The following is a 26,524-nucleotide window of genomic DNA, read 5'->3' as shown; positions in this document are numbered from 1 at the left end:
CATTCACCTACTTGGTTAAGTTTATTCCTAAAATAATATTAATAATTATTAATAATAATATTAATAATATTTTAATATTTTATTCTTTTTGATGCTAATGTAAATGAGATTATTTTGACTTGCTTCTCAGATATTTTATTATCAGTATAAAGAAATGCAGCTGGTTTTTGCACATTGATTTTGTATTCTGCAACTTTACTGAATTTGTTGATTATTTCTTTTTAAAAAAATATTTGTTTATTTGATAAAAAGAGAGAGCACGAGTGGAGGGAGGAGCCGGGGTAGAGGCAGAAGAAGAGAAGCAGACTCCTAGCTGAGCCTGCAGCCTGACACAGGGCTTGATTTTATGACCCTGACATCATGACCTGAGGCAAAATCAAGAATTGACAGCCAACTAACTGAGCCACCCAGACACCCCCCTATCTATTAGTTCTAACAGATATTGCATATATTTTATGGTTTTCTACACACAAGATCATGTAATCTGCAAACAGAGACAATTTTACTTTTTCTTTCTTTTTTTTTTTTTTTTTTAAAGATTTTATTCATTTATTTGACAAACAGAGATCACAAGTAAGCAGAGAGGCAGGCAGAGAGAGGAGGAAGCAGGCTCCCTGCTGAGCAGAGAGCTCGATGTGGGGCTCGATCCCAGGACCCTGAGACCATGGCCTGAGCTGAAGGCAGAGGCTTTAACCCACTGAGCCACCCAGGTGCCCCATTTTTTCTTTTTTGATTTGGATGCCTTTTATTTCTTTTTCTTGCCTGGCCGCTCTGGCGAGCACTTCTAGGTTGTGCTGAGCAGATGTCGTGGGTGCAGCCATCCTCACTGTTCCCAGTCTCGAAGGAGAAGCTCAGTTTTCCTCCATCAACTATAATGTTAGCTATGGGCTTTTTATATATGCCTTTATTTTGTTGAGGTAAGTTTCTTCTATATGTTATCAGTTAAGAGTTTTTATCATGACAGGGTGTTTAATTTTATGAAATGCTATCTCTGTATCTACTGATCATGTAATTTCTAGCCTTCATTCCATGACTGTGGTCTGTCATGTCGATTGAGTCGTGTGTTGAACCAACCTTGTATCCCAGAAATAAATCCCAGTTGGTCATTGGGTACAGTCCTTTAAATGTGCTTTTGAACTCAGTTTGCTAAGTGAAATAAGCCTGACTTTATTCAGGACATCCAGAAGATAGACACTGCATGATCTCACTTCTATGAGGAATCTAGAATAGCCAAATCCACAGAAGCAGAGAGTAGACTGGTGGATGCCAGGCCTGAGGGAAGGGGGCAATGGGGGGTATGGGTAAAAGTGCAGACAGTTTTATGTAAGATGAGTAAGTGCGGGAGACCTACGGTATAGATAGCACAGCGCCTGTTAACAATGCTGTACCATACACTCCAGAATGTGCTAAGAAGGTAGAGCTTATGTTAGGTGTTTTAATCACATCATCATTAATAATAAATCATGAGGGCAGAGAGGACACCTTTGCACGTGGTGGATACATTTATAACATAGATTACACTGATGGCTCATAGGTATATGCTTATCCTCAAGGTCATTACAGTTTATAGATTAAATATGTAGTTTTTCACACGTCAATTATACCTCAATAAAGCAGTTTAAAAGATTAAAAAATAAAAGCATGACGTTGAATTCTTAGTTTAGTTATGTGCTGTATGCAAAATTCACTCAATCGTCTGAGCTGTTTGCTTACGATCATGTCCACCGCCACGTCGTTTAACCATGAGGCACGAACTGGTTTCCTAAACACGTTCTCTCTATAGTAACATTGGGTGGACCTCGCCATCCTAGGCTCTAATCGGATACTGCCTGGACAGCCCTTCGTTCAAACCATCAGAGAGGAACAGGTCACACTAAGTATTTCTGTTACGCGCAATGAAGTTTGTCTTCCCCAAATTCACATGCTGAAGTCCTAACACCTGCAGAGTGTAAACTTGGCCTCCCTGCAGATATAATTAGTTAAGATGAGGTCCTACAGGACTAGGGTGGGTCACGAATCCAATATGACTGGTATCTTTATAAACAGGGCACATTCAGACACTGAGACTTACCCAGAGGGAGAATGGCATGTTAATACTAGAGCTATGCTGTTACCTGCCAAGATTGGGATGTTTCTTCCTAATGTGACAAAAGTGACACTTTATTAATTCAAACTTTGAAGACATTATTTAAGCTTTAAATCATATTTTTCTAAACATGAACACCCAAAAAACCTCAACCTCTCCCTTTGATTTGGTAAGGGGAAGAAAGCTGTGCTATACTCTAACGGCTTTTTTAAAAAAAACACCCCAGTGAGATCCCTCATGGTCAGGCTGGCAGCAGAAGGCACCTCCGGGGGAGCCTGACGCAGGGGTGACCCTGTGAACATCAGCAAGTCACGTCTATTCCTAAGAGGCTTGCTTGGAAATGTTCTGTATGGTTTAAAAGTGAGAGGAATCTTGCAGGGAACTAAATTTGGGACCAACTCTCTCTTCCATATATAAATAATTCATTTTAATCAGCATAATGAAGTATTTTTTGCTGGAAATAATTCAAAGAAAGCATGAGGCTGACCAGTAATGCTTTATGCGGTGGAAGTAAAGGGCTGCCAAGGGAGGAAGTAACTGTTATCGCTCTTCCCACCAGTAACCCTCAGGGTTCCAGTAAATATGCAAGTTCTTGTAGGGTTTTAGATTGCCTCTCACCATTTCCTCTCCATGCGCGTATGCACGGCAAATACAGAACTCACGTTTCTGTTCAAGGGGCACAAGGGTCAGTGGATATTAATGAGACAGCAGTAAGCAAAGGGCTGAGATGGGAAATATGCATCCTATTTTAGGGGTTCTCCCCGGGGGCTGATACATGAACAGTTACGGCTGGAGGAGAGGCAGTCTTGTTTCCAACAGCTGACATGGAAATGCCTAAAAACAGGATCTTAGAAAAGCCCTGGGCAGAGGCTGTTCATCTTAAACTCACCATCTTGAGTGTATTTACTCTATGTGCGCTGAGTTCTCTATAAGCAGAAATTTTAAAAATAGACGCAAACATGTGCTAATTATACGCTCTGACATTTCTCATCCCCAAGAAGTGAGACTCATCAGAGCCCGATAGCCAATAAACCCTACAAATCTATAAACACCAGTTCTAAGTGGAGCTCTATGAAAAACAAAGAATTGATAAGGGACCAGAGAAAAAGGAAGCCAAGAGTCTAGAAAGCCTCAACGCAGAAGGGACTCACTACGACTCACCTTTGCAATTTGGTCGAACTTTCCAAAGAGCTCGTTCAGCATGTGGACGAGTTCTCCCGGAGAGCAGTCACTGGCCAGCCGGGTGAAGCCCACGATGTCAGCGTACAGGATGCTGTGGCAAAAGGGGAACAGTGTTTGCAAGCTCGTGTTTGTTAACAAGTTATGATACTTTTTTTTCCCCTTAAAAGAGTATATAGTTTTTTACATTTATATTTGTGTCTTACAAGAAAAATGCCATTTCCCCAGATAGGAAACAAATACATATTTTGCCAAGCTTTCCTATTAAAAACGTTTTTTTTTGTTTAATGCTGTTTTTATAATTAAAATTGGAGAAGAAAAAAATCACATGATGCACTCTGTCCATTCTAACTGATGACCTTTATTCCCTGATGGACAGTCCCGCCTCCCTCCCTGGCTTACGCGGTATTCCTTCTGAGAGTTCATCACACTGCTAGAATTCAGGTATCAGTGGCCTATGCCTCTGTTTGCACTGTTACATGCATTGACTTTATAGAAATTTCTAAAGTAAAGGAAACAAAATAATAAAAGCAAATTCTGTTTTTACTGACTTGAAGAAAGACTAACAATCTTCTTAAAAGAAAGAGTACTTAACAAAAGGTTTTGGATGACTTACTCCTTGCCGGGATGAAGCAGACACAGTACGTCTCCTTCAAACTCAGAGTGTTGTTGGGGGGGGGGTGGAGTTAAGAAAGTAAGGAAGGACTCCAGCAACGGCCAACCACCGTGTTAACAAGTGTGTGTGTGTGTTGGGGGGTTAGCTGGTGACGCGCCTGGGAAAGCTTCCCTCCATGCGACAAACATGCTAGTGGGACAGATGTCAGATTTCTCTGAGTTGTGTCTGTATTTCGTTAACCTTCAAGGGTCAGGATGGGGAAACAGGCCCCAGGATGTGCGATATCACTTTTCCATACAACGACATGCTTCTGATTTGTATAAAGGCCTCACAAAGAAGCCTAAAATTCCTGCTGGCAGTTGGGAATTCAGATAACATGGCTTAAGACAGACCCTGAGACAAAACTGACTGCTACTTCATACCCATTAGAATGGCCCTTATCAAAGAACTGGGAAGTAACAGATGTTATCAAGGGTGCGGGAGAAATCGGAGCCTTGTGCATTGCTGGTAGGAATGGAAAATGGTGCGGCCACTCTAGCAAACAGTACGGTGGTTCTTCAGCAAAAGAAACAGGATTCCCAGATGGCCCTCTGAGTTCCCTGCTGGGAAAACAACCCAAAGATTGGAGGCACGGACTCAAACCACTATTTGTACCCCATGTTTACAGCAGCATTATTCACAATCATCTAAAGGTAGAAACAGCCCAGATGTTCACTAACTGATGGATGGATAAAGAAATAGGGATAAAAGAAATCCCTACAATGAAATATTATACAGTCTTCAAGAGAGATGGCATTCTTCCACATGAGGCAATGCGGATGAAGCTTGAAGACGCGCCGCTGCGTGCAATGAACCAGGCCCAGGAGGACAGAGGCTGTGGGAGTCCGCTCACACGGGATACCCAGCGCCGTCAGACCGCGGGGCCAGGAACCAGAAGGGTGGGTGCCGGCGGCTGGCTGCGGGAGAGAAGCTGCTGACGCTGCTGCACAGACAATTAAACATGGCTAAAACTGTGCTACGTTATGTTATGTATATTTTGCCACAGTAAAAAAAGGAACGTGGCAGTGGCCAGCCCGATCTTGGGCAGGAAACAACTGGCTCTCTGCTGTTGGCCGAACTCGTTCGCTGGGCCAAGCATGAGGTTGGTGGCTTCATCTTGAAGGAAAGACTTGGTTCTCTGTTGATGACAAAAGCTGGGGGAGAACCCTCTGGCCCAAGAAAACCAGGGCTGCAGGGGCTTCCACACCCTCCATTCTGTTCAGATGGTGCCATCAAACCTTCTCTGCTCCCCCACAGCACCCTTTAGCAGCACAGATCACAGATGCTGCGCCTGGTCCAAGAGGAAAAAGTTTAGAGAGTGTGTCTGATCCAAGGCAGCACTGGGAGGGAGAATGTGCAGATAGATGGGCAGCTGACAACCTCCACCGTGTTTCCTGTGGTCCAACCCTGGAGTGGGTAAAGCCACCCCCGCCCCCAGGTAGGCTGGCTAAATGTCCTACGATGGTCCAAAAATTACTCAGCAGCCAGGAGACTGAGGACGTAAACAGGTCATGGTGATGCAATGTGCAAAGGGTTACAGGAGAGGAAGCAGGGTACTCTCTGGGATCACGCACGTACCCGACCTAGATCTGACCATGTGACCATCTTAGAAAGATCACTCTGGCCACAGCAACCTGGAGGCAGGCAGGTCAGTTAGAATCATAGCCCTTTCCTCCAGAAGGCCCATGTGGAAGGTATCGTCAGGCGAAATGGAGAGAACTGGACAGATATGGGAGAAGTGCAGGAAGGATGAATCAGGCGTGGTTCGCGACCAGACACGGCGGGCAGTGTGTCTAAGGGAGGCGGCGACAGTTTCCGGCGGAGAAGGGGGCTCAAACCTAGCTCTGAACAAGTCACAGCAAGCTTGGAGGGAAGATGACCAGTTCAACTCTGGTTGGGTTGAGTTTGATGGTGGTGTTGGTGGAGCGTCTAAGAGGAAGAGACACATTAGGTGAGCGAGTATGGAAGCTATGGTTGAATTCTGCATCTTGTAAAAAATATTTATTTGACAGAACGAGACAGAGTGGGAGGGGATGGAGGGACAGAGGGAGCGGGAGAGAGAGAAGCTCAAGTGAAGCCCACACTCAGCATGAAGCCCAGTGCAAGGCTCAATCACCTGACCCACGAGGTTATGACCTGAGCTGAAATCAAGAGTCAGACACTCAACCAACTGTGCCCTCCAGGTGCCCTGGCTGAGTTCTGCGCCTTGGTATCCCACAGATGGTAACTGAAGTCCTGAATGAGAAGTGGAGAGACCAGAGCGGAGCTAGGAGGAACCTCTGAAAACACTCATTTACAGAGAGGCCAGATTCAGGGAAGAGAAAATGGCAAAGGACATGGTAAGAAGAGAGAGGGGTAAGATGTCAGGGAGTCCACAGCGAGGGAGAATTCTTAAACCAGGAGGGCAAGGTCCGCCGGCCAACCACACCGAGCTACCAGAAAGAAGGATGCAGAGGCTAAGTCAAACTCAGATCTGGGAGCACGGCAGCTGGTGGTGACCTGAGCGGGCATGAGCTCTGCGCCATGGTGGATGGAGGTGGACGGCAGAGGGTGAGGGTTTGAGGAGGGAGGGAAAACCGGGAAGACCAGTCAGAGAGGGAGGAACCACCTGTCTAGAATCTTGGCTTTGAAAGCGAGAGAGGGCCAGTCTCAGAATTGGACAGTGGCACTGGAGTACGGGGCCTGTGCTTATTTTCAAAGACGGGATGGGTTTGTGAATGTTTCCCTACTATCGGCAGGATTCAGAGGAAGATGCTGAAGATTCGGGAAGTACTTCCCTTCTAGAAATTCCTTCCTTCCTCCTCATCATTATACACATTATTAGCACCCTCAGAAGAGTAAAGAGCTAGGATATGTCATTAACAGAGAATAACCATTTTTTTTTTGAATGAATGAATGGCCAAAGCAGAACTAAGAATGAACAGATCTTTACTGTCCATAGTCCTAATGAGAATTATTATCCAAAAAACCCCTCAAAACTGCTCAGGTATTGACTGGACTCGCCACAATATCCATTTACCATGCCTGCTTCTTGGCTTCTGCTTATCCTGTCCAAGATGAAAAAGTCGTGTTTTCGTATTTCTTATAAAAACAGTTGGTACATCATGTGATTTATGTATGCTTTTACATTTTTAACTTTAGGTATTGAAGTTACTTTAGCGTTCCCAACTATAGTTTTGAATTTTTTTTCATCGAATTTTTTAAATTGATTTTTTACTTTTCAGTGTTCTTGACGCAGCAAACATATTCTAAATGATCTCTGAAGGTGCTTCTCCAATCCCTTGCCTTGACAGCGTGGAAGTCAGCTTCCAAGATGGCCCCAGAGAGACCCTCACCTCCTGGGACTTACTCTTGAACTGTCTACCCTCCCCTGGGGTGGGGCTGATCTGCATCCCCAGGAGGATGCTGCAGGAATTACGACAATGACTTTGCAAGCCTGGGTCATAGAGGAGCTGCTGTTGCCCATGGCCCTGTCCTGGATCCTTGCTCTGGGGAAGCGAGCTCCCATGCTGGGAAGTCCCTCTAGCCACCTGTGAGCAGTAGCTTGGCAAGGACGGCCTGCAGCCTCCAGCCAGCAGTCAGGCCCCTGCAAACCACGTGAGGAGCGGCCTTTAAGTCAGGTCCCCCAGCAGCCCTCCCAACACCAGGCCTCAATCTGTATCAAAGATGGTAAGTCAGAACCACCAGGAGAAGCAGCTCTCAAAGTGTGACAGACAGAAACTGCGAGATGATGTTTACTGTTGTCTGAAGCCACTGGGTTTTGGGGTCCTTTGTGCCGTACAAATTGGTAGCTGACAGACAGCACCGGGAGCCTTTGTCACCTGCCTGAGGCCGGTGGTTTCATTTTGATCAGGCTCTTTTATCCTGGGTCATTTCACAGAGACTGGAAGATATTCCAGGACTCTGTTTAGATACGGCTGTGTTCATCTTTACATGAACTCTTTCCTCAAGTAGGAGGGATATTGCTGCTTTTTCAGACAGCTAAGGCTGGAAAGGGAAATTTCTAGTAAAATACACCTTGTGGGATACCGTGAGAATGTTTCCTCTTTAATTCTTTAAGTGAAATGCTTAAAAACCTGAAAGCAGGCCAGTGTTTTAAATAATTTTACTCCTTAACAGGTGTGGCTCTTCTTGTAATACAGTCATTTTTTTAAATTCCTCAAAATGATAGGGACTTAATTTAATTTAATTTAATTTAATTATTATTTTTTACCCCTGATTCTCCATTTAGCCGCTGCTTCCTTAGTTCTCAGTGATAAGCAGCTTTTTTTCATTACTGCTTTCCCAATCTCCATTTCTCGTCATATATTTAGCTAGGTGCATGCTTGGACATGCCTGGGCCATATCACCAGCTCCACACACCTTTCCTAAAATCTGGGGTCAAAATGAGATGTGTCTTAGCAATGTAGTTAAATTGCAGTGGCAAAGCCTAGTCAAATGTGTTTCTTATTAATAAACTTCCAAAACCCTTGACTTGCAGCAACCAGACTGGAAGCTTGGATCGTGCACTGGAAAGGATCCAGGCTGGAGAGCAAAAGGGCAAGGAGCCAGTGCTCAGCCAGTTGCAGTTACGTTTGTGGTTGTGGCTCCCGAACTAGTGAACAGGGTGAGTAATGACAAGGCGGAATGCATGAGGCCAGATGCACGAGGTACTTAGCGAGAGAACCCGGCAAGAAAGAAAGCACTACTGCACCATAGCTGCATGGATGCAAGGAGAAGCCCGCAAAGAAGTGGCAGGAGGCTTGGGGGGCTTGGGGAACAGTGAGGGGCCAGGCACCCGGGCCTGCAGGGGCTGCATTCTGCAGCCGGGAGACGGGCAGCAGGGGAGGAAACGCCCCCCACGCCGAAGTGAGGGCGCGCACAGCTCCTCCCTGGAGGAGTGCTGGGGAGAAGGAGGCCCCACAGGGTTCTCTTTCCGGATCTCAGTCGCAGGCTGATAGCATGTGTTCCACGTACTGTGATTCTAGAAGGGCTCCCTGAGAAGCAGACGGGACTATGGCAGAACGGAAAGCAGGGACTTGCACTATTAACCAAGGGGCACATCAGTCCCCCGTGACATTGGTCACTGGTTGGCCATACCCCGGACACCCATCATTCCTGACGGTCAGGGAGTGCTCACTTCACCGAGACCCTGGCCCCCAAGTCCCTCCGGAGGAGTCAGGTCTTGCCTCAAGAGCCCACTGTACTACCGTCAGTCTTACTACAGAGTCGCGGGTCCTGGGCTCCGGGATGCCATGAAACTATCCATGGTGTTCCCCGGATAAGGACCCTCCAACCACTCCTCACTCCTTTGGGACAGAGGGTCAGCCGTAGAAAGCAGGGCCATAACAGACAACAGAACCCAGTAAAGTGAAGAAGATTCTACTTCCTTATCTTTCTGTGAAGGCCCTGAGGGGCAGCAGCAGGGAGGGGGGTGGGGGGGGCAGAGACTCCGTTCACAGTTGCGGAGGAGACAGGGTTTTGTGAGACGTGAGCTCCCAGGCTGGCGAGCGGCTCCCGGGACATGCGGAGGGACAAGAACAGAGCAGCGTACCTCACGTTGGTGTGTCGCTTGACATACAGGTTGTGAAAGTTGTTTGTGTTTTCCATTTGGCCGGCTTTGGGGCCCTGCAGCCTCTGGATGATCTCGGCTTTCATCTCCATGGCTATGTGCGCCGGCAGCAGGGAGAGCAGGAGCCGCTCCTGAGAGAGGGTGTGGGAGGAAGGCGGACATTTTACATCATTACGGTGACATCCAAGTCCTCTCTGAGAGCATCGCGGATCTGCACTGGGGCCAAGCGGACGACTCTTTCCAGCAAGTTAAAACAGGGGGAGTAGAAGGACATGTTGAAAAAACCCAACATTTCTAAGGTCAGCATGTGTTATATTATTTATTATTTACGGAGTTCTAAGTATGTGTCCTTCAGAGTGGAGAATAAAGGAAAGCAAAGATACTTCCTCCAAGGATACTATTTATCTACTCCGGTTTTTACACAGTAAAGCAGAAATGATATAAAAATGCCGGAAACCTATGGAGAGTCGAAGATAGAAAATACTCATTTTTGCCTGCCTGTTCATTTGGGAGATAAAGTAAAAGCTTTATTGCATTTCAGAAAGTCAACAAATATTCCGTACTTCTGAAATAAGATAGCCAAATATTTTCAAATATTTCATTTCCTCTGTGATGACTACACAATCCCTTTTAGTGATTCTAAACTATTATAAAGGGACAGAGGCAGAAATAGCATCTGTAAAATGTCATGCATAAAAGACTACAGGTGGAACACATGGAAATGATAAATTATGAGCCTTTTATTTTTGGTCTTTAGACACAGCAATAGTGGCATGTAATATTACACTTATTTTAATATCTACTTATTTTAGAGTGACATTTGCAATACTGTTTTTGAGAAAAAGTATCAAAGAAGAGGAATCTCTGAAACTCTGTGGTCATCCTTAGTTATTTTAAACATTAAATTATTTTAGTGGTGCCTGGGTAGTTCAGTCAGTTAAGCTTCTGATTCTTGGTTTTAGGTCATGATCTCAGGGTCGTGAGATCGAGCCCTACAGTGGGCTCTGCGCTCAGCACAGAGTCTGCTTGAGAGTCTCTCTCCCTCTCCCTCTGCCCCTCCTGCTCATGCACATGCATTCTCTCTTTCTAAAATAAATAAATCTTAAAAAAACACATTCATGTATTATAGAAAACACCATAGTCAGGTGTGCATTTAACAATTAATAGTGTTGATTGAAAAACATTTCTTGAATGAAATATTTTCTCTGTCTTTCCCATTTTCTCTTTTTTCTTCCCTTCTTATTCACTCATTTATTCATTCACCCATTTAACCATTCATTTATGCAGACAAAGTAATAGAACACAGGGGAGGGGAAGCTGGTCTTTTTTCCCAGGTTTACAGGGCCGGTGTCCCTTTGGGTCAAGCCCTAGGGCACGTCATTTCAGTGCCTGCTGAGAACGTCCACTGAGGGAGCAGAGGGAAGGTGTGGAGGGCATCCAGATGCAGATGCGAAGCCCTCACTGCAGCCCCTCCCCAGCCTGTTCCAGGAAAGAAAAAACAGATGAAAAGCTATTAGGAGACGGAGTGGGTACCTATGGGGGGATCTCAGTGCATGGTAGAGTGTTTGACCAAGAACTGGCGTAACTGAGTATTGGTCATTTGTTCTGTCATTCATTTATTTATTAATTTATTCACATATTCAGAAAACATCCATCATTTTCCATTAAATGCCAGGCCCCATGATAAGCACTAATAGTGAATGCAAAGAAGAAAAGAGTCAACATCCTTGCTACCATGTGGTTCATAATCCAGCAACAAGCCCAGCCACAGTGCACTTTCCATCAGATGAAGCTGGAGGACCAGGCTAGTGTTTGCAGGAAGCCACATGCTTGAGATGTAGGAAGTCAGAAGGGAAACTAATAGTCCAGGAGCTCCTGCTATTCATGTGAAACAAATGAAACAAAAAAACAAAACAACACCTCTATTTGGTTAGTACTATCACCAATCTCTTTGCAAAAGGAGGCAGTTAGGTAGGTGGCAAGGTGCTAACAGTTGTCATAACATAAGTGCTGATACTGATATGGCAAAGGGAATTTTAATCAGATTTTAATTTTAATCAGATTAATCAATTTTAAGAGATTAAGAAGACAATTTAATAATTATGTTCTTAATTTTCTTAAATTCTTATTGAAGTTTCCATTTAATTAAAATTAAAAAATAAGATGGAAAAATCCAAATATTTAGTAAGTTAAATGTCCATATACATATCTGGGAAAATATAAATTAATATTAGTTGTACAAAATAATGAGAATAATGTCCTAGGTGATCTAAAATACAACAGAAATGAAATCTACAATGGCATTAACACAATCTGTGAAGTGGAAGTAAGTGGATTTAAAATATTCTGGGGTCCTAGGATTATATGGGAAGTGGCAAAGGTAGTAATTTATAGTAGAATTCAGTAAGTCAAAAATGGATATAATTTCTACTTTAGGAACAAAGAGTGAAAGAATGTATGACTAAGAGGTTAGCTAAAAATGAGACAGAAATTCTTATTAACCCAAAGTAAGTCATAATGAAGAGTCAAATAGAACTTCAAACAGGAGAAACAAGCAGAGTATAAGTCATAAAATTGCTATTATTGGCTTTTTAGATCAGAAATTACATTAAATGTAAATGAACTAAATACTTCAAATACTTGACTAATACTGCCAGGTTGGATTTTTAAAAAGACAAAATGTAACTCTATTCACAATAAGTACATCTTAAATATAAAAACACAGCATTACAGAAAATAAGATAACAAAAAAGAGATAAATTATGAAAACCTTAATGAAAAGAAAGCTGGTGTAGCTAAATTAATATAACAAATAGACTTTGTAGATATTTCAGTCTTCAGGGAGAGGATGAACAAGTCTACATATCTTCTCAAATTTTTTTGAGAGGAGGAAATAATAATTTTTGCTGTGGACATTGGAGATACATCTTCAAATGTGGTTCCTCCGACTCACAGAGACTGGGGACAGAAAAGGAAATAAAGGCACCATATACATTGCTTTATTGCTCAACTCCTGTGCAAGTTCCCAGAAAAGAGTATTTGTTCTAGAGTTATTTCTTGAATGAATGAGTGACCTACCGTACATTTTATCTGGAACACATCAAAGACAAATCTAATTTCAAAGCTTCTGTTTACTGTCAGTGATGACCATGGTGGGTGGGGACCTGGAAACCTTGGGACCTGGGTAGACAGTGCTCATGTTTTAAAGTCATATTAATGACCCTTCTGACCACAAATACCAGCCCTAGGCACAAGCTACACTAGTGATATTCACACAAAGGAAAACTCGACTATTCTGCAAAATAAGGGTAGTGATTGCCTTGGGTTTTCCTCCCTGGAAGACTATCACACTGTGGTTATGGGCCAGGGAATGGAGAGAAGGAGTGAAAGACTCATGCAGAGGCAGGAGAGACACTAGTTTCATATCAACAGTCTGCATTTAAGGAGAAAGAGCACATTCTAAGCTCCCCCATGTTGGGAAATGGCCAGTGAACATTGGAAGCCACTTGAAGTTACATTCTGATTTTATTCCTATCCTAAGCTCAACTTCCCTTCTGTTATTCTCCAACTTTCACTAACAATCTAACAACATAGCAACGTCATGTTAGTTTAAAAGGAGGAGGTGAGTTCAAATTTTGGACTTAAGCAAAATGCTGAGAACAGAAAGCATGCCCGACTCTGTGAGACATCTCAGCATGCAGCTAGGGGCCAGGATAAGCAACACCAGGAGGACAGAAAATACGGAATTCAATAATGGAATAAAAAAATCAAGTAACTGGGTTTAGTAAAGAAACAGATAGCCTCAGAAAAATGGACCCATTTGGAATTAATTCAGAATACCAAGAAACTAGTAATGACATGAAAATACAAGTTCAAATTTTAGAACTTGAAAAAAGTCTGTGTCCTTACTATGCACAAATTGAGCATTTGGTTTATTTGGCTGATGGCTTGGTGGTGATACAAGTTGGTTCTCTCTCTAAGAACCCATGTGAAAAGATAATGGATTTATGCTTAAAATAAATGATAAACCCTTTTAAAATCTTGATATCAAGAGTTAGTCCACCATCTCATCTTTGGCCACCCATCCCCCAAATACACAGATTTGCCACTTATCTTGCATTCTTCCATGGGCTGGCCTTTGTGACCAACAGATATTTGAGAAGTCTAAAAGTCATTAAAATACATGACATATCCAAGGAAGTATTTAAGATAGATAGACTTTGTCCCTTAAAGTTTGGGGCTGAGTCCCACTAAGACAACATTTACTTAAACCCATCTCCACAAGGACTGAGCACACTAGATGTACCAAGGGATACTGTGTGGGATGGTCACTTTCCATTTATCGATTGATGTATTGGATAGTTGCATATAAGACCAAATATTATAAAGGAGTCACTATGTTAAAATCTATCTCAACAAACAGGGGAAAGCTAGTGAGGAATATGAGAAGTTGCTGTCCACAATCACCAGGAGGCCTACCTGCTCATGTTCTCAGCATGAACAGACCAACCCTGGACAGAGCCAAGGGAAGCCTATTGCTCTGAGAAGCCATCAAATCTCTGTCATCATCAAAGCAAGTAGACACTGACTATAAATTTCTTAACTTCTGAAATGGTAATAAAGAACATGATAGAATGTACAACATAACAGATTATTAATCTGGACATAGGCTCTCTTTTTAGAAATCCCAGTGGAATCTGTATTTCTACAGAGAAATCTAGTGATTGGCTTAATTTGATTAAAATGAAGTTAGTATTCTTTCTGATGGGTGACAGATGTGTCAAGGGCCATGAAAAAAATAAAATTCACCAGGACATAATGTTCAACTTACAGAGTTCTGCTCTATTCTTTTATGATCATTACCTGTGTGTGTTCATGGATTCTGTGCAGTCTTCTCTAGGATTTAAAACAATCAGTAGCCTTTCTCACTGTTCACACTCACTTCTAGTCATGCTTCTGGTGGCCGGTGCTGTCCTGTCCATACTCACTCTGCCTTCCTTGGAGGACGCCTGCAGCTTGTTCCTTACAGTTTCATGGGTCTCAACCAATGACGGAGAACTGATGGATAAATCCCCTGACTTCTGCACCCACATCTCTCAGTGGGAAGATCTGAGCATGTTCCATGCTTCCCTCTGAGGGTCTCCAGCAGGTCTGAACCCTGGATGCCCCCGGTGGCCCCTTCCAATAGCTGACCTCCCTCCAGGACCCACTTCCCACTCTGCCACCTGCAGCCACCTTCCAACTAAATGCCTCCACGCAGATCCTTGTCTCAGGGTCTGCTTGGGGTAAACCCAGTTGAGATCTTTCCAAGCATCTTCTCTCCTCCTCATATACTCTGTCATAAGAATAGGCTAAATACCAAAGTTAGCCTTTCCTGAAGGACAGAGTCCACGAACAAAAATGAATCCAATATAGTAATTCTCTTTCAGGCCCATAGCTTCATTTAATGACCAAATGTAAATTATAATCTTTATTTTAGACTCAAATGCAGACGAATGACTGGCTTTTTATAGGTAGTTTCAAAAATATAAGACATATATGTGTGTGTGTGTGTGTGTGTGTGTATATATATATATATATATATATATATATATATATATATATATAGTATAAGCCAAACTTTTCTTTTTTCCCCCCTTTTTTTAGTGTTCAAGAATCTGTGTGAATTTAGACTGGAATTCAGATTTTAGTAACAGCCAACCAGACAAATTTAAGAAACCTAAGGCTGCCTTACTACCATGCTGTTCTGGTACCACTGGTAGAAAGCGGAACCTCTGATTAGAGCTCATGAATGGGGTCTGTGCTTTGGGGTCTGCACATGTCCTCTTGGTGATGACAGCACTGGACAAGAGGGTAAGCCTCAACTAAAAGTCTGTACTGAAATATGTAAATCAATACACTTTTATCTTTTTTTTTTCTTACAAAATGCTATACTCTGAAGAAAAAAAAAAGCCCAATATTATGGCACACATGATAAATTTCAACTCAATTCATAATCTGACAAGGTTAATATTTTCATTAATATTTCAGCTTTTTGCTAATGTAGCTGTGTGCCCTGCCAAATTATCAGAAAGCAACTCACAAACGTAAGTGCTTAATATGCCGGATATAACCCAGCTCTGCTCTCCCTCCAAGTACACTGGAGAAATTCCTTCAGGGGATTTTTGGACAATCAAGCTGTCATTAGATTGACTGATGCATACCATTACTACTTCTTTCTCTTCCTAGAAAAGACTGTCTAATGACAGAAAATCTGTCTAATTCTGGCATATTCAAAGGTTATCTGATAAATCACGGCCCTGGCTTCAGGGGTCTATTTCAACACATCCTTTTATTAAACCTCCAATTATTATTCATTAGCAATTTTTCCCCTAGAAATTGTTCCTTTACATTGTGCCTCATAGAAGAGCTATGGAGTTAGTAAATTCCAATGCCCTGTTGATCAAAGTGTCGGACACTTTGAGCTCCAAGGTGTTTCTAATACAATGAAACAAAGCAGATATTATAACTTTCTATTTTTATGCTATTCTGGAGATTATTTTTGTTGATAGTAAAATCCAATTTAAGCAAAGAAGACTGGTACTCAAATTTTGAGCTAAGATATGATAATGCATGTGATGTCTTGTGCCTTCAATAAGCCATGCATGTAATAACAATTTAAATCTGCTGAATTTTTCAAAGGAGAGGAAGACAGTGACATGCTCCTTTTGTAAGATGGAAATTTTTTTCTTTTTCAAGATTCTTATTTCTAGTTTGTTCTTATTTTAAATGCAATCCAGTTACATCAGGATGCCAAACCAATGTAACAAACAGAAGGGATATTGTTATAAATGTTTCTCCTCCCAACAGAAAGTAGCTATCAGAATGAAAGACACCAGATCCCTCAGCAGCCACCGGGTTACATGTGGTGCTAAGACAGATGATGTCATTTAATACTGGCCTCCCATACGAAAGGACAAAGTGTCCATTCAGGAGCACATGCCGAGAACACTATACTCAGAAAACACCTGCCTGGACATGAAGATACGTCAACACCTTCCCCAGCTCGGATTTCTCTCGCAGCCAGCTTCATGTCTCTTGGTCTCAGAAAACAGGCAGCCTCCACCGGCACCACCTCAATCATCAGTGCATCCCCAAAATATGTTCTAGTAACCACTGCCACTGTTGCTGTTTCCTGTTGTTAAATTGAGCTGCTTTCTTTCAGGTTCCTCCTTAAAAATCCTGTTTCACATCAATTAACCAGAACACACTGAATGCTCTTAGAACCTTAAAGGTCTTGTTTCATCTTTCCAGGATTTTTACAAACATTTCGTCATGAAATGCTCATATGAAAGAGCACAGCTGCACTTTGTAGTAGAAACAACACCGACATGGACTAAGACGTGGCTTCCCGACCTTTTTCAGCCACTATCTAGAACACCCTGACCACGTCACTGCAGCTCTTGAGTCTCAGTTTGGTTGTCTAAAAAACCTGCCTTTTTAGCCAGAAGAGCTGAAGGTCTCCATGTCCACGTGAATGCTGAGCATTTGTTGGAACCACAGGTTGCCTTTTCCAGAATTGACTTCTCAGTGTTTTGGGGTTGAACACTTGGTGACACATAGAGAAAAGGGCCCAAGTGCTCACACTGGGACATGGTGGCAAATATTGTCAGAAGGACCATGAGGAAGGAGTGACCACTTGGAATCTTGACTATGGCAAGAGGAGACTGAGCCTGTGCTGGTTCTTGAAGAGTGACTTCAGTAAGGGGAGGAGGTTGAAGAAAGACCAGAAGATCTGGTGCGCCCTATGAATGGCCGGTGTTGGCGTACAGAGGGAAAGCCCGCCTGTTTGCTCCACAGTCTAGGAAAACCGGAAAGCTTAGTGCAAATTAAAATCAATATGCAATCATAAACTGCTGTTTCCTTTTACAAAATGGTAAGTCCTTTCATTACATTCTTATATCACTGCCTCATTTTACAAATCCTGGTCACATTCAGTCTCACGTGAATGTTAACATTTTTTACCCAAAAAGGGGCACTCTAGATACGGTGTCATTCAGAAGGACGCAGTGAGGTGGTTGGTGTTCACTGGGGAGTCAAGACCAAATGGAACTTCTGTCTCCCGACTTTACAGTCGGGACCACTCTTTGAACGCGTTCTGATTTGCCAGCTCCGTGAGTTGATGGAGAGGGTTTTAGAGCATACATCATTAATAGATGGTACAAGAATAAAATTGTCACTCTCATGGGATGACTCTCTAGTTCAGAGAAGCTGGAAAACAAAAGGGCCAATCAAGTCAAAGTATAAACTGTGTTTATAGTCATGGGGGATGGTAAACGGATACTTTTCAACTTGAACTTTTTACCATCCACTGTCAATTTGATTCTCAAAATTAGAGCTTCTGGAGGGAAAAAAAATCACTGATAAGATAGAAATCTTCAATCCTCGGGTGGAGACTATGGAGGTCCTAAGATAAGAGGCACAGTGCTCTGTTCCCTCAGCCAGCCTGCAGGGCCGTCCACGGCACACAGTGCCCAGAGCAAGATGGCAGGAGGGGTCCGGGGGGTCACAGGCACCTCCCAGGCCAGGGCACCCACCCGGTCTGGGCACAACACAACTCAATGCCGGTGCGGCTGCATCACCCGGAGAGCTCGTCACGCAAACCCCCACACTCACACAACATAGAGTAAAAGTCAGTGCTCCACAGTGGTGTGAATTCTGGTCTGATCGGCCTTTCCAAGAACAGCTGCCCACGAGCAAGGACCCATCCGGCCTGAAGCAGGTGAAGCCGGTGGAGAAAACACTGCGGAGAAGATGTGTTAAGACTGGCCACCCTCCTGGATTTCTGGGGGGAACAGGGGCAAAAAACCCCTTGATATACAGGTGGCCAGAAGACTTCTCCCCAGAAGAAGGGAAGGTGGAGATTAACACTACTGACAGACGGAGCCACAAGAAAGAAGTTTGTTGGAAATCGACTTGAGGAAGGACTGCACGGAGTAAAATCGGATAACTTCATGTTCACAAATGCAACCCTTGGATGAAGCCACGGGCTAGAGAAGACTAGATGCGCTGCTCTGTGCAGGAGACACTTGCAGTGCGCGGACTTGTTTTCCTGAAGGAGGTGTTGGCCCTTTCTTTCCTCGCTCTACTCACCGTAGGCTCGGCCATGGTCTCAGTCTGATCAATTCCGAACAGAACTTAGAAGGGGCCCCTCTTGGGGCTCACCATGTTCTTGGTTTCCTCTGCTTTGGAGATGAGCACTGTCCCCGGTAATGGCTACTATCAGCGCAGGTCCCAAGTCTGATGCAAAACGGCAGCCCGCGACACCAGACAAACATGACTGAGAAGGCTCTATTGCTACCGACACTCTGACTTGGGGGGGATTTTTGCCACAGCCTCGTCTAGCTATCCAGGTAGCTGCAACACCGCAGGGCCATGTGCTCAGTCCTGTGTGCTCAGGATTGTCAAAGCTGCCCTGACTTGGAGAGACATCCCGTACTCACTGCCATAAGCATCCTTGTCCTGTGAGCTGAGGCTCCAAGGTGATAGGTCTGGAAAGCACCTCTGGAAGCAGCGGCTCTTTCCCCAGCAGACTGGAGCCAAGGAGACAGACTCAGAAGGCCGTGTGGTCATGAGGAGCATACTGGTAGTGTCCCCGTGACTTCCCAGCCCGCACTGGTAGTCCCTGCCTGCACGGCTGGCCGGGGAGCAAGGGGCTGGGGATCCGCCCGTCGGTGGCTTTACGAGGTGCAGGGACCCCACCCAGCGTGCAACATTTCAGGACTAATCTGCGTTTCTTTATTCTGTGATGAAAAGCAGGGATGACAAGCCTAAAAGATGGTTTTCTAACTAAAGGTTGAAGTCATGAGAATCTGCCCATTCTTCGTGGCGGCAGGTGTCGTCCTACACACAAAGCATTGTGGTCTCTAGTCTCCTATCAGGGTTTTCATTCTGACTGAATACAAAAGCTATGGGCTTTCCTCAGCCAACCAAGTGTCCCCACACCCCAGGATGCTGGCCGCACAGTGTCACATGGTGATGTCCATGGCATCGGCCAGGACAAGCACAAGTGCACCAGTCTGTCTGCTGGGCGGCTGCGTGATCGAGTTCCCTTCCTGACCGAGCTGAGTCTGCAGGTTCGCTTTGTTTAAGCCCCCAGCGGCCTGGGATCGGAGTGTGGATCGGGCTGCTCTTCCTGAGCCCACGTGCTCGGATTTATGAGACCGTACGAGCCTGTAAGTGGGTGTGAGGGGCGGGGATGGCTTCTGGAGGGCGTGGGGCTTCGGAGGGAAGACCGGTGCCCTCAACATTGCGACCAAGTTTTGCCTCCAAAACGGTCTCTCAAGTCACACCTGAGGCATTCAGAATTGATCAAAGAACAGCAGGAGAGACACTACGGCCAGGAATGTCCTCCTTGTCCTCCCGGCAAGTCACAGAACTGCTCGGCTGCAATGCCGCTGACGTGTTCTGAATTCCCGATTCTCTCCCCCACTCGACAAATACTTCTGGGCTACCTTCCACGTCCCGGTTCCCATTCTGAGCGATCTGTAAGCCTCATGCCACTCGATGCTCCCCCAAACCTAATCAGGAAGCCAGGCTTACGTTGCCCGTTTCTACAGAGAGGAAACTGAGGGCTAGATAGATGGTGGAGGTGTAGTCTGCGGTTAGAGCGCTCCCAAACCCGTTTGCGAAACTCCACCCAGCGAGAACGAACAACCCGCGAACAGGCAGAAGAATAAGCAACAGCTTTGCTAGCAACAGGGAGGGACCGCTCCCCATGGCAGTGTCTCGAGTTGTGAACAACTCCCCTGTCTCTTCAGTGGGGTGCAGGGAACTTTTTCGTAAGGCTAAATGTGGAGACTTGAACCCCAGAGCAAAATCCTCAGCCTCCTACGCCGTCGAAAGCCCTCAGCCTCCTCCTACCCGCCCAGCCTGACCCTGCCAGAAGCACCCCCGGGGCAATGCTAGGGCGCAGAGCACCGCACAGCTGACAGCAAAGGTTGTCTTTGGAAAGGGAGGGGGCTGAGAATTCTGGAAGCAACTGCTTGACATTTCTCCTGTGACCCCACAACTGAATCCTGAAACAGGTGTCTCCTTTCTGCTGCTGTGGCTCGAAGATGAACAGGTGGTGTGGACAGGGGACTCGAGGGCTCCGCAGCTCTGAAGTTGACGCTCCCATTTCTGCTTATTTATCAAATAATAAAGTGCCCCGATGCCAGCCTCCAGAGAAAAGCCTCCAAAGACACAACCCAGCGGATAACACCTCTTAAGTAGCGTGCCTGCCCTTGAACACGGATCGTCATCTTGGGCACGGATGTGGGTGATACCGAGACGTGCCCACGATTTCTGCACCACGTCACCGTCTCCGGAAAAGAAGGACAAGGAGAGAAGGCAGCTGACAGAGCGGTGCTTATTCTCAGTCCCCACAGCAAGCAGTGTCCGGAGTTTCCCCAGATTTAGTCAAAGACGCAAGCAGCACGTGGTCCCGCAAAATCCCCACAGCAAAAAGCTGAAGGGCTCTCCCATCCTAGAATTTTATTAAAAGGAACTCAAAAGAAATGCTGGGGTTCAAACTCGACAATGAAGGTAGCCTTCCGGCTGCAGCTTGCTGGGCAGTGGCCTGGCACAACCCGATCGGTGTACTCACATCACGGGCCAACCGTCATTTTTAAGAACCAGTAATCTCAGTCACAGACAGCGCGTTTTCGTTTGGGGATTCTCCCACTGAAGGCTCACTCACAGTTCTGTCTTTGGAGACAATCACATCGCATATTAGCTTAAAAAAAAAGTGATTCTTGGGCCGCCTGGGTGGCTCAGTTGGTTGAGCAACTGCCTTCGGCTCAGGTCATGATCCCGGACTTCCAGGATCGAGTTCCACGTCGGGCTCCCAGGTCCTTGGGGAGTCGGCTTCTCCCTCTGACTTTCTCCTTTCTCGTGCTCTCTCTCACTCATTCTCCCTCAAATAAATAAATAAAATTAAAAAAAAAAAAGTGATTCTTGCTCAAGACCTCACATGTACTGCTACCTGACAAAAAGGAAGTCATGGATTGGAGGGTCCATAATTTAAGAAAAAAACATCTTGCAATAAACCTTACTGTAAATTACACATGATGATAACTCACGTTTAAATCATAGAGGTAATGCAGCAGGAAACCTTGACCAGGTGTTCTTTCTGACTCAGTTAATCTCAACACAGAGGGGAAGGCCACATCCAAATTTTAAGTTCCCAGGAAGCAGGCTGACAGCCTGTGGGCTGAGCTTGGCCAGGCAGATGAGCTCTGATCGGCTTATAGACGGCACATGTGGTGTGTGTGTGTGTGTGTGTGTATCTGTGTAGGTATGTGTATGCATGTGTAGTATGTCTGTATGTGTGTATGGGTTTGTGTAGGGGTGTGTGTGTGTAGGGTTGTGTGTATGTGTGTATATGTGTGTGTGTATGTGTATGTGCATGTGTGTGTATGTGTGTATGTGTGTAGGGGTGTATATGTGCATGTGTGTAGGGGTGTGTGTATGTGCATGTGTGTCTATGTGTGTAGGTATGGTAGGTATGTGTGTATGTGTGTGTAGGTGTAGGGGTGTGTGTGTGTATGTGTGTAGGTATGGTAGGTATGTATGTGTGTGTAGGTGTGTATGTGTGTATATGTGCATGTGTGTGTAGGTGTGTATGTATGTGCATATGTGTCTATGTGTGTAGGTATGTGTGTGTAGGTGTGTAGGGGTGTGTGTGTGTGTGTGTAGGTGAAGGAATGAGAACAGGTACGCCCTGCAGGTTCACTGTGCACGTTTCCCTTACTGGCATTTGCGGCAGGACAGCTCTTTGCCCTCCTGTACACAACGGGACGTTTAGCAGCATCTCCGCCGTAGACGGAGACGAGACTTCAGAAGCTCCGCACTAGTGAAATGCCAGTAGAGCCCTCATCCCCGTCTGAGACAACCCAAACTGCCTCCCGCCACTGCCAAATGCTCTTTCCTGGGGAGCGGGGAGCAGGCTGAAAAGTTCCCCTGGTGGTAAACCACGACTCTGAGTCGTGAGACGTCCCCCTCGGACCTCTAAGCTGACCACTTTCGCCCTGTGGCCCCGGCCTTCCTTGCTTCCCACTCTGGACTTCGTGGTCCGTCACGTCAATCTCTTTCATGCCCCCATCCTTCCAGAATGGAAGAGCACACCTCCCGGGGGCGTCCTTCGGAAGAACACCATGACTGCTGCTCAAGGGCCATCGGCCAGAGGTCACCACAAGCCCGTCTGTCTCTCTCAGGGATGCTGGGACATGTTTTTAATCAGGATGGCACGTCTCTTTACTACAGAAGGAGAGAATGGATATTGGGAGACGGAACAGTGGTTTCTGTCCCAGGCAGGGACTGAAAATGCAGCATTGCCACCAGAAACGACCTTCCCTCCTCTCGTAAACTTAGTCCAATTAAAAAGTAACCATGCAGGGGTGGCTCAGTGGGTTAAAGCCTCTGCCTTCAGCTCAGGTCATGATCCCGGGGTCCTGGGATGGAGCCCCGCATCAGGCTCTCTGCTCCATGGGGAGCCTGCTTCCTCCTCTCTCTCTGCCTGCCTCTCTGCCTACTTGTGATCTCTGTCAAATAAGTAAATAAAATATTAAGAAAAAAAAAAAGTAACCATGCAGAAACCTGCTCTCATCCTCGGTTACGCTCCCTCTCACCATCCCGCGTCCACGAAGCGGCGATTCCCATCCTTCCCGCCATGCACAGAACTTGCCCCTTTCCCTTGACCGACAGCTCCCTGCCCCCATCCCATTCCTGGCCACGACTGCTGCCCGTCTGAAGAGCAGCTCACCTCCTCGCTGGCTTCTGCTTCCTGTACCCCGTCCTCGTGCTTTCTCTTCTGTAGCAGAGAACTTTCCATCAGGTGAGTCTCAGCTCGGAAAATGTCTTCTGACCAAGTCCAAACTCTCCAGGTGTGACAGGATGAGCTACACCCCTGTGAGCCCCAGCTCCGTGCTTTCTCCTCCTCTGTCTCCCGAGCCTGCAAACCACCTGCAGCCCCAGCGCCGCGCTGCAGTCACCTCCTCCCCGCAGAGCACGCTCCCCGGGACCCGAGCCCCCGGCTCCCACACAGGGTTTCCCTCCACGCCCACTTCCTTCACGAGGGCTATTCCTGCAAATTGTTTGAATTGTTCCGACAGGCTTCTGATCACACACGTCCATCGCCTCCTCCCTGAGGGCTGCTCTGCACGCACTCACCACTCCCAACTTGGACAGGTGCTGTGCACAGTGCCGGCACCCAACATACACCCCTGAACTCTGCTGGAGCCACCTGACCACCTTCCTGCCCAAGGCTGTCGGTGAGGGTGTGGGTGTGCCTGAGCGGGGCTTTCTTTGATACCATATCCCCATATGGAACACCAAGCGGCCCCATAGTAGACACTCAATAAACATTTGTCAGACACAGGCAAGAATGTGTGGTATGCAACTAACCAACACCTCGTTACACTTCAAACCAGAGTTCCTCTGATAGCTCATTCACTCATCTGGTGTTTCCATGGTGGAAGTCCGGAGAATATCCTGGCCTCGACTCTGTCACTCAGTAAGTGGACAAGGGGCAAACTGTTAACTTCTTTGGCTCTCAAAGTCCTCCTTGTAGCCTGACAGGTGTTTGAACAGATTTCTACTGTCATTTCCACATCTACATTTCTTCCACTTTGGAAGGTGTCCGAAAGAAGCTGGAAAGACCGTCTCGAGTGTGGAAGCTGAGAAGAAATACATTTTGAAGTCTTGTTTGTTTTTGGTAGTTTTTAAGAAGTGGTGCCTTTTCTGTGCTCTCAGACACGATGGGAGAATGTGTATAATAAATATGTGATGTACATCACGCATGCGCATAACACACGTGTGTGTCAATCTACACCTACAGATGTCTACACCTATAGATACAGAGGTATCATTTGATCGGCTCACAGTGCTCCAGAGTCTGCATGCACGCAGATTTCTGGGGCAGCTGTGAAGAAACAAGAGCAGTTCTAGCTCTTCGTATACTTTTCCTGAAGGTGTGCTGAAATCTGAGCTTTCTACAGCGAAGGAAGTGGCACGGCTGTTGACTCTTCGGCAGGGGAAGGCAAGTGCGCACACAAACGACTTGGGCCTGGGCTCCTCCTGCCGCGAGTCCGGCTCCCCGTGCGCAGCCCAGAGCAGGGCGCGGAGCCGCAGAGGAGGGGATGACTAACTTACGACTCGCAGCCTCGCCAACGTGAAAAAGACGGCGGGTTTCCTGCCAGGAATCAAAAACTGAGATCGGCGTGAGAATGAAAGTCACAGCTACTGAGAAGAGAGGCTATATTACGTTACAAAATATTTATGAATTTGACTCACAACATCAGCATCTAAAGACTTGGGAAGTCTCAGCGGGGCCACGCCATTAAGCACATTTGTCAGGTGTAAACAGATTTTTAAGAGCACTGAAGGCACAGGTGACAAAGCTGGCATTGGTGAAATACTGTATCTCAAATCACGCAATGCCCTCCCCAGCGTTTGGGCCTGTGTGGACCTGAGCTCAAGCCCAGATCGGATCAGGAATATACTCCAGTTACCTATTGCTGCCAAGTGAGTCACCCCAAAGCTAGTGGTTTAGAAGAGTGATGCCTTTTGTCGTCATGATCTGTGGATCGGCGGGGCAGTTCCTTGGTGGTTTTGCTGTGGGCCGCCACAGGCCTGCACTCACCGGGAAGGCTGGCTGGCTGGAAGGCCCACCATACCCCCAGCCACACGGCCCTACGGCAGTGCCTGCTGGCAGACGTCTGGGCCTTGGTTCTGCTCCACACGCTCTTTCATCCTCTGTGAGGCTGGACTGGCTTCCTAATGGTGATCTCAGGGCAGCAGCCCCAGAAACGAGAAGAGAACTTCAGGGCCTCATAGGGCCTGTGCTCCAGACATCCCAGAGCATGACTTAAATTCTTTTAGAATAAGTAAGAAAAAGCCAGTTCAGATTCAAGGGATGGCAACTGCGTCGGGGGTGGTGGTGGGAACGTTGGTGGTTCTCACTGGACACAGACTGGAGGGCAGGGCCTTCCAGCATTCATGGATCCAAAGGTAAGTAATTTCTACAGGCTCTATAGGCTCAGCCCAACTCCACGAGCAGCCCCAGAGCTCAGGTTCAAGTAACGACTGGGGAGATCTTGGATTCCAACTTGACTTTCTATGAATTCGCCGCATGTCCGTCTCTCTCTACACATCACTTCTCTCTCTTGTCCAAACACGGGCTCTGAGCTGGACCTCTACTCTTTAGGGGGAGGCCTGGGAAGACCAGCTCTCGGGGAGGATATGAGGCAAATACAACTTCAATGCCACCACTACGTCCCTGTTTTGGTTTCTACCCTTGATCAACACTTAGCAAATAATTCTTAGAAATAACTTCAAACCAATAAGACACACAATGAAAATTCAGCAGCTGTCCACAAAGGCAGTGAGTCACTTTCAACTTATTTTAAGATCATTTCAGACATGAATCCGTGTAAATTAGCTCCGACAATGTGGGGGTTTTCAAAATTAATGTTGACTTCTTGTCACGAATATAAAAATAAACAAAAATTGGGTGGGATTGAGATTTCTTTTAATAAACAATTTTGAAAGGAAAGGAGAAAATTAATGAAATGGCATTCGGATATGTGTCAGGATTCACTCTGAAGTGGTCCATGGAAATATCTGGGAATGTTCTGTCCTCTGTTCAGCAATTTTACTAGAACACTTTTCTAGTAGCTTATAGAAACATACAATATCACAGTACCCAAAGCAAGATGTTCTTTGCATATAATATATGCAATTATGATTGAGAAGACTATGTTTAAAAGAAGCAGCCAAATTTTCAGTTCACTTCCCAGACCTTAACCTTCTTACTCAACTTGGATTCACAACTGAGCAACACATAAAATAAGATGTCAGATCCCCAGTCATGCTTTCCTAAATATTGCAAAACTATTAAAAAAAAATCGGGTCTTAAAGGACCATGCATTTAAGACGTGAAATAGAATTATGTATTAACTTCCCAAATCATGATTTCCAGACGATCATAAGGATAGCTACTTGCATTTACAAATGTTCCACTGTGGCTGAACGG

At 45.6% G+C, this 26,524-nt stretch overlaps 1 protein-coding gene across 3 annotated transcripts in view; it reads right to left on the bottom strand.

Moving 5' to 3' along the window:
- The window catches only part of ADCY2 (adenylate cyclase 2), a 409,143-nt gene that overhangs the window by 120,033 nt on the left and 262,586 nt on the right, over positions 1-26,524 (bottom strand). For all 3 annotated transcript variants that reach the window (XR_009353703.1, XM_059173611.1, XM_059173610.1), the window contains exons 5-6: positions 9,454-9,602; positions 3,248-3,359 (exon numbers count right to left, since the gene is read on the bottom strand). Coding sequence is in view for 2 of the 3 variants with exons in the window: in XM_059173611.1 (XP_059029594.1) it covers positions 3,248-3,359; positions 9,454-9,602 (261 nt within the window). In the remaining variant the exon portion in view is untranslated. The remainder of the gene's footprint in view (positions 1-3,247; positions 3,360-9,453; positions 9,603-26,524) is intronic.

This window comes from Mustela lutreola, chromosome 5 (assembly GCF_030435805.1).
Source record: "Mustela lutreola isolate mMusLut2 chromosome 5, mMusLut2.pri, whole genome shotgun sequence".
Classification (NCBI taxonomy): Eukaryota; Metazoa; Chordata; class Mammalia; order Carnivora; family Mustelidae; genus Mustela; species Mustela lutreola.
The sequence above is the reverse complement of the archived record's forward strand: the minus strand, read 5'-3'. Positions and strand labels throughout refer to the sequence as shown.